The following is an 8,251-nucleotide window of genomic DNA, read 5'->3' as shown; positions in this document are numbered from 1 at the left end:
TGGGCACTGTACCCTGATATGTTGTGCCCTGTACGCTGATGTACTGGGCACTGTACCCTGATATGTTGTGCACTGTACGCTGATGTGCTGTGCCCTGTACCCTGATGTGCTGTACCCTGATGTGTTGTGCCCTGATGTGCTGGGCTCTGTACCCTGATGTGGCCTGATGTACCGTGCCCTGATGTGTTGTGCCCTGGGCCGGTCTGGATGAAGTCCAGGGCCACATTTTTTTCCCAGTCCAGTCCTGTTGGCATGTCTGAGCGCTATTTCAGTACCTGTAATAATAATAAAAAAAATCTGAAGTACAGTAAAAATGCATTTATCCTTTGGTAAATGTATCAGAAGCAAGGACAGTTTAGAGAATCATTCCTATACAAACCCGGGACATTACCTCCCCTGAATGTACAGGTAGTTAGTAAATGTCACTTTCTATCATACGTCTGCTGCTATCCTGTAATCCTCGGAGCAAGTTCCAGCAGAACCCACACACCACTGCTCCGCCTAGCCGGCGCGGCCGATCATTCTCTGCGCACGCGCACTCAAGCCAGCCAAGTTGTGTAGCGGTAGTGACGCTAAGCAACAGTGGCTGGCGGAGGAAGCAGGGCGAGGCGGGGAAGTACTGGGGACTTGCAGCCCGAGACGGGTGATTGTGACCCGGCTCAACCATGGGCTGCACATTGAGTACAGAGGATAAGGAGGCAGCGGAGAGGAGTAAAATGATAGACCGCAAAATCCGGGAGGACGGCGACAAAGCGTCCAAAGAAGTGAAGCTGCTGCTGCTTGGTGAGGACAAGTTCACCCCTGACTGGGGCTCTGCTAACCGCTTGTGTCCCCCTTTCTAGTGTCTCCCTTTTTAGTCCTCCTTTCCAGTGCCCCCTCCTCCTTTCCAGTGTCTCCCTTTTTAGTCCTCCTTTCTAGTGTCTCCCTTTCCAGTGTCCCCCTCCCCCTTTCCAGTGTCCCCCTCCCCCTTTCCAGTGTCCCCCTCCTCCTTTCCAGTGTCCCCCTTTCTAGTGCCCCCTCCTCCCCCTTTCCAGTGTCCCCCTTTCTAGTGCCCCCTCCTCCCCCTTTCCAGTGCCCCCTCCTCCTTTCCAGTGTCTCCCTTTTTAGTCCTACTTTCTAGTGTCTCCCTTTCCAGTGTCCCCCTCCCCCTTTCTAGTGTCCCCCTCCCCCTTTCCAGTGTCCTCCTCCTCCTTTCCAGTGTCCCCCTTTCTAGTGCCCTCCCCCTTTCCAGTATCCCACTCCTCCTTTATAGTGTCCCCCTTTCCAGTGTCCCCCTCCTCCTTTCCAGTGTCCCCTCCTCCTTTCCAGTGTCCCCTCCTCCTTTCCAGTGTCCCCTCCCCCTTTCCATTGTCCCCCTCCTCCTTTCCATTGTCCCCCTCCTCCTTTCCATTGTCCCCCTCCTCCTTTCCATTGTCCCCCTCCCCCTTTCCAGTGTCCCCCTCCCCCTTTCTAGTGCCCCCTCCTCCTTTCCAGTGTCCCCCTTTCCAGTGTCCCCCTTTCCAGTGCCCTCCTCCTCCTTTCCAGTGCCCCCTCCTCCTTTCTGAGGTCCTCCTTTCCAGTGTCCCCCACCTCCTTTCCAGTGTCCCCCTCCTCCTTTCCAGTGTCCCCCTCCTCCTTTCCAGTGTCCCCCTTTCTAGTGTCTCCCTTTTAAGTTCTCCTTTCTAGTGTCTCCCTTTCCAGTGTCCCCCTCCCCCTTTCCAGTGTCCCCCTCCTCCTTTCCAGTGTCCCCCTCCTCCTTTATAGTGTCCCCCTTTCCAGTGTCCCCCTCCCCCTTTCCAGTGTCCCCCTCCTCCTTTCCAGTGTTCCCCTTTCCAGTGTCCCCCTCCCCCTTTCTAGTGCCCCCTCCTCCTTTCCAGTGTCCCCCTCCCCCTTTCCAGTGTCCCCCTCCTCCTTTATAGTGTTCCCCTTTCTAGTGTCCCCCTCCCCCTTTCTAGTGTCCCCTCCTCCTTTCCAGTTTCCCCCTTTCCAGTGCCCCCCTCCTCCTTTCCAGTGTCCCCCTCCCCCTTTCTAGTGCCCCCTCCTCCTTTCCAGTGTCCCCCTTTCCAGTGTCCCCCTTTCCAGTGCCCTCCTCCTCCTTTCCAGTGCCCCCTCCTCCTTTCCGAGGTCCTCCTTTCTAGTGTCCCCCTCCTCCTTTCCAGTGTCCCCCCACCTCCTTTCCAGTGTCCCCCTCCTCCTTTCCAGTGTCCCCCTCCTCCTTTCCAGTGTCCCCCTCCTCCTTTCCAGTGTCCTCCTTTCCAGTGTCCTCCTTTCCAGTGTCCTCCTTTCCAGTGTCCTCCTTTCCAATGTCCTCCTTTTAAGTTCTCCTTTCTAGTGTCCCCCTTTCCAGTGTCCCCCTCCCCCTTTCCAGTGTCCCCCTCCCCCTTTCCAGTGTCCCCCTCCCCCTTTCCAGTGTCCCCCTCCTCCTTTATAGTGTCCCCCTTTCCAGTGTCCCCCTCCTCCTTTCCAGTGTCCCCCTCCTCCTTTCCAGTGTCCCCCTTTCTAGTGTCCCCCTCCCCCTTTCTAGTGTCCCCCTTTCTAGTGCCCCCTCCTACTTTCCAGTGTCCCCCTCCCCCTTTCCAGTGTCCCCTCCTCCTTTATAGTGTTCCCCTTTCTAGTGTCCCCCTCCCCCTTTCTAGTGTCCCCTCCTCCTTTCCAGTGTCCTCCTTTCCAGTGTCCCCCTCCTCCTTTCCAGTGTCCCCCTCCTCCTTTCCAGTGTCCCCCTCCTCCTTTCCAGTGTCCCCCTCCTCCTTTCCAGTGTCCCCCTCCCCCTTTCCAGTGTCCCCCTTTCCAGTGTCCCCCTCCCCCTTTCCAGTGTCCCCCTTTCCAGTGTCCCCCTTTCCAGTGTCCCCCTTTCCAGTGTCCCCCTCCTCCTTTCCAGTGTCCCCCTCCTCGTTTCCAATGTCCCCGTCCCCCTTTCCAGTGTCCCCCTTTCCAGTGTCCCCCTTTCCAGTGTCCCCCTCCCCCTTTCCAGTGTCCCCCTTTCCAGTGTCCCCCTTTCCAGTGCCCCCCTCCTCCTTTCCAGTGCCCCCCTCCACCTTTCCAGTGCCCCCCTCCACCTTTCCAGTGCCCCCTATTCCTTTCCAGTGCCCCCCTCCTCCTTTCCAGTGCCCCCTCCTCCTTTATAGTGTCCCCATTTCCAGTGTCCCCCTCCCCCTTTCCAGTGTCCCCCTTTCTAGTGCCCCTCCTCCTTTCCAGTGTCCCCCTCCTCCTTTCCAGTGTCCCCCTCCTCCTTTCCAGTGTCCCCCTTTCTAGTGTCCCCGTCCTCCTTTCCAGTTTCCCCCTTTCCAGTGCCCCCCTCCTCCTTTCCAGTTTCCCCCTTTCCAGTGCCCCCCTCCTCCTTTCCAGTGTCCCCCTTTCTAGTGCCCCCCTCCTCCTTTCCAGTGCCCCCCTTTCTAGTGTCCCCCTCCTCCTTTCTAGTGTCCCCCTCCTCCTTTCTAGTGTCCCCCTCCTCCTTTCTAGTGTCCCCCTCCTCCTTTCTAGTGTCCCCCTCCTCCTTTCCAGTGTCCCCCTTTCCAGTGTCCCCCTCCCCCTTTCCAGTGTCCCCCTCCCCCTTTCCAGTGTCCCCCTTTCCAGTGTCCCCCTCCCCCTTTCCAGTGTCCCCCTCCTCCTTTCTAGTGTCCCCCTTTCCAGTGCCCCCCTCCCCCTTTCCAGTGTCCCCCTCCCCCTTTCTAGTGTCCTCCTTTCTAGTGTCCCCCTCTTCCTTTACAGTGTCCCCCTTTCTAGTGCCCCCGTCCCCCTTTCCAGTGTCCACCTTTCTAGTGCCCCCTCCCCCTTTCTAGTGTCTCCCTTTTTAGTCCTCCTTTCTAGTGTCTCCCTTTCCAGTGCCGTCCCCCTTTCCAGTGCCCCCCTCCTCTTTTCCAGTGTCCCCCTTTCCAGTGCCCCCCTCCCCCTTTCCAGTGCCCCCCTCCCCCTTTCCAGTGTCCCCCTCCCCCTTTCTAGTGTCCTCCTTTCTAGTGTCCCCCTCTTCCTTTACAGTGTCCCCCTTTCTAGTGCCCCCGTCCCCCTTTCCAGTGTCCACCTTTCTAGTGCCCCCTCCCCCTTTCTAGTGTCTCCCTTTTTAGTCCTCCTTTCTAGTGTCTCCCTTTCCAGTGCCGTCCCCCTTTCCAGTGCCCCCCTCCTCTTTTCCAGTGTCCCCCTTTCCAGTGCCCCCCTCCTCTTTTCCAGTGTCCCCCTTTCCAGTGCCCCCCTCCTCCTTTCTAGTGCCCCCCTCCTCCTTTCTAGTGTCCCCCTCCTCCTTTCTAGTGTCCCCCTCCTCCTTTCTAGTGTCCCCCTCCTCCTTTCTAGTGTCCCCCTCCTCCTTTCTAGTGTCCCCCTCCTCCTTTCTAGTGTCCCCCTCCTCCTTTCTAGTGTCCCCCTCCTCCTTTCTAGTGTCCCCCTCCTCCTTTCTAGTGCCCCCTCCTCCTTTCTAGTGCCCCCCTTTCTAGTGCCCCCCCTCGTTTCTAGTGTCCCCCTCCTCCTTACCAGTGCCCCCCTCCTTACCAGTGCCCCCCCTCCTCCTTACCAGTGCCCCCCCTCCTCCTTTCTAGTGCCCCCCCTCCTCCTTTCTAGTGCCCCCCCCTCCTCCTTTCTAGTGCCCCCCTCCTCTTTTCTAGTGCCCCCCCCTCCTCTTTTCTAGTGCCCCCCCCTCCTCTTTTCTAGTGCCCCCCCCTCCTCTTTTCTAGTGCCCCCCCCTCCTCTTTTCTAGTGCCCCCCCCTCCTCTTTTCTAGTGCCCCCCCCTCCTCTTTTCTAGTGCCCCCCCCTCCTCTTTTCTAGTGCCCCCCCCTCCTCTTTTCTAGTGCCCCCCCTCCTCCTTTCTAGTGCCCCCCCTCCTCCTTTCTAGTGCCCCCCCTCCTCCTTTCTAGTGCCCCCCCTCCTCCTTTCCAGTGACCTCCTTTCTAGTGTCCCCCTCCTCCTTTCTAGTGCCCCCCTCCTCCTTTCCAGTGTCCCTCTTTTCTAGTGTCCCCCTCCTCCTTTCTAGTGCCCCCTCCCTCTTTCTAGTGCCCCCTCCCCCTTTCTAGTGTCCCCCTCTAACTTTCCAGTGTCCCCCTTTCTAGTGCCCCCGTCCACCTTTCTAGTGTCCCCCTTTCCGGTGTCCCCCCTCCTCTTTTCTAGTGTCCTCCTTTCCGGTGTCCCCCCTCCTCTTTTCTAGTGTCCTCCCTTCCAGTGTCCCCCCTCCTCCTTTCTAGTGTCCTCCTTTCCGGTGTCCCCCGTCCCCCCTTTCTAGTGTCCTCCTTTCCGGTGTCCCCCCTTTCTAGTGTCCTCCTTTCCGGTGCCCCCCCTCCCCCTTTCTAGAGTCCTCCTTTCCGGTGCCCCCCCTCCCCCTTTCTAGTGTCCTCCTTTTCGGTGTCCCCCCTCCCCCTTTCTAGTGTCCTCCTTTCCGGTGTCCCCCCTCCCCCTTTCTAGTGTCCTCCTTTCCGGTGCCCCCCCCTTTCCAGTGTCCCCCTCTCTAGTGTCCCAGACACATACACGGGGCTAATAGCTGCCGTGGCATGCCGAGGACTGGACCCTAAAGTTTTTGTTAACCAATTCATGTATTTTCTATCCTATCCTTTTGTGTGAAGTTGTCTTTATGCCACTGCTTGACCTTTGTGTCTCAATCTGTGGCATTGGAACAGAAGAGCTCAGATTATCCATAGCCCTAACTAGCCCTAACAGGATGTTCAGTTCTACAGCTGTCACCAGAACAAGAAGTTGGGCCACTGGTTCTGATGACAGCCAGAATGTTGGGTAGCATTGGCTGGTTCAATAAAAACCGGAGGACATTTTTCCCGTGTGTACGGCAGCCGATCCGACAGAAGCCGGCCATTCGAACGTGCATGACCTGAAAAAGTCTGCTGATCGGCTCCTGATCCGTGCTGTCGGAGCACAGCAGGGGAGATCGCTGTACTAACATCGCAAAGTTAGTACTGCTGTTCCTCCTGAGCTGTCAGTTTTTTTTTTTTTTTTTTACATTCAGCAATGCTGGGTTGAACGTAAAAAAAATAGTAGTGTGTATGAGGTCTTATCGGGCGGATGCCTCCCATAGCGCTATTGTGTCCCGTGGGGAGCCTTCCCAGCCAGAACACGGTTACTGTTACATGTCAAAATAAATCTTCCAGGCTGCTTGTACCCAAGTTGATCAATGTATTTACTTGGGTACAGTCAACCTGTCCATACATGGATCAAATCATGGCCAGTCCCTGCTGAACCCTTCGAATTTCAATCCATGTATGGCTGACTTATGATTGGAATTGACCTCACTTTGTAGAGATTTTCTATTGCTTCCAACGTGAAGGGTCATTTCCTCAACAGGACGCTGACAGGGGTTATAATAACCCTTCCCTGCTACGTTCAGCAGGGTCCAGCTGAATTTCGATAAGCGTGTGGTCATCCCTTGCTAGACAGTTGATTGACTTTTGTTGAAGGGACATGCTGGAAAACTTTTCTCAGTCAGCAGCTGCAGTCACTGGGCTTTGTATTCTGACAGCACCAGGTCCTGATTTCAGAATACAATGCCCTCCATCCACAACTCACTTGCGTGAATAAAGGAATCTGTTCGCTTTTTTAATTCGGCCTACTGGCTAAACAAAATGAATTAAAACAACCCATCTGTGGCCAGCTTAGAACAAAAAATATTTTGGCTACCCATACATTTTACAGCGTATCCATGGTCAAAAATGAAAATTGTATATGCATTTCCACATTGAATTTCAATATCTAGCCTACTTTTATTAATCCAAATGAGTGGGCTGAATGAAAAAGCTAACAGATGCCTTCTTCCACACAAGCAGGGTGGATAGAGGAAACCCCCTGCAGGACATTCTAATATGACAACAGGACTGCAGCCGCTGATCTACAAATGTTTTCTAGCATGTCCCTCAGGTTCCATTCATACCTGGAGTTTTCGGAACACGTGACAAAGTGCGCAGAAAATATGTGTTTTGCCGTGTGTTTCAGAAAGATACGTGGCTTGCTGTGCTTGGCAAACACGTCAAAAGGCGCGCCGTTCCAGTAAAGGCTTTGGAGCTTCTTTGGCACGTTTGTCACACCTAGGGCAGCCCATTCAAGTGAATAGGCTGCCTTGTGTGCGATGAACGGAAACGCACAAAAGAAGAGTGGGAACGGCAGTTCCAGCTATGCTGAGGTGTGAACCCAGCCTTAGACAAAAGTCAATCAAATGATTGCCTTCTGTTGAACTGGGATGGCCACACACAGATCGAAATTTGTCTGGTCCCTGCTGAACTTTTGGCCAGCTTTAGACCAATCTGGACTGAGTGGTTGCAGAAACCGCCTGCCTGTTCACATTCTGACTTTGATTTTGAATTTTTGAACTCTCCTGAATTGCCAGATGCGCCCTCCAAGTCACTGATCTATAAGGCTAAGTCCCTCTATTTCCTTAGTGAAGGGGAGTAATCGCATATGTAGTTAGAGGCCATAATGATGAGGGCTTCCCTTTTACCTCTGGTCCAAATACCCCTGGAATGGTAACAGGAAATAATAGGGAGCAGTTGCCAAAAGTCCAGTCCACAGGTGCTCACTTCTAGTAGATGACTTGGCAGAGAGGTGCTCACATAGACCACAGAGTGGATCACTGAGGAATCGGGTGAAAGTGCCACTGAGGAGGAGACTGGAACAGCAGCTGGCAGAAACATTGGAACTCATGACAGGCTGGACAGGTGGTCTGCGATAGGCAGAGGATGACAACTGGAAGGCAGATAGTAGGACGTAAAGAAGAAACATGATCAGGAGACAGTTTGAGGTCACACCGAGAAGTCAGCAGAATCGTGGTTAGGAGGCAGATTGAGGTCACGACAGGAAGTCAGTGTTGTGATCAGGAGGCAAGCTGAGGTTGCACCAGCAGTTACATAGTTGGTGAGGTTGAATAAAGACTAGTCCATCCAGTTCAACCTGTGTATGTGTTCAGCAGAGGTGAGCCATGGTCAGAAGGTAGCCAAGGGCAAACCAGTAACAAAAATCAGCAGAGACAAGTTGTGTTCAGAAACTAGCTGAGGTCACTAGCAAGCAGGCAGAGCAGGACAGGTCAGGAATGGGGAAGCAGATTGCAGTAACAGGTTCATAGGCCAACCGCTAACAACCATCCAGCAGCCTGTAGCTCTGTTCCCTAAATCAGTGTTTCCCACCAGTCCTCAAGGCGCCCCAACAGGTCATGTTTTCAGGATTTCCCTCAGGTGAAACGGCTGTGGTAATTACTAAGGAGGTGAAACTGATCAAATCACCTGTGCAAAATAACGGAGAGCCTGAAAACATGACCTGTTAGAGCTCCCTGAGGACTGGATTTGAGAAACACTGCTC

The 8,251-nt window shown here is 54.5% G+C and overlaps 1 protein-coding gene across 1 annotated transcript in view; it reads left to right on the top strand.

Moving 5' to 3' along the window:
- The first annotated feature begins 519 nt into the window (after nucleotides 1-519).
- Nucleotides 520-8,251, top strand: part of GNAI3 (G protein subunit alpha i3) — a 102,236-nt gene continuing 94,504 nt past the window's right edge. The window contains exon 1 of the mRNA XM_073615894.1: nucleotides 520-783. Within this exon, the coding sequence (XP_073471995.1) occupies nucleotides 666-783 (118 nt within the window). The 5' untranslated portion in view covers nucleotides 520-665. The remainder of the gene's footprint in view (nucleotides 784-8,251) is intronic.

Source organism: Aquarana catesbeiana, linkage group LG02, assembly GCF_042186555.1.
Source record: "Aquarana catesbeiana isolate 2022-GZ linkage group LG02, ASM4218655v1, whole genome shotgun sequence".
NCBI classification, from domain to species: domain Eukaryota; kingdom Metazoa; phylum Chordata; class Amphibia; order Anura; family Ranidae; genus Aquarana; species Aquarana catesbeiana.
This window is presented reverse-complemented; position numbering and strand designations above follow the sequence as displayed.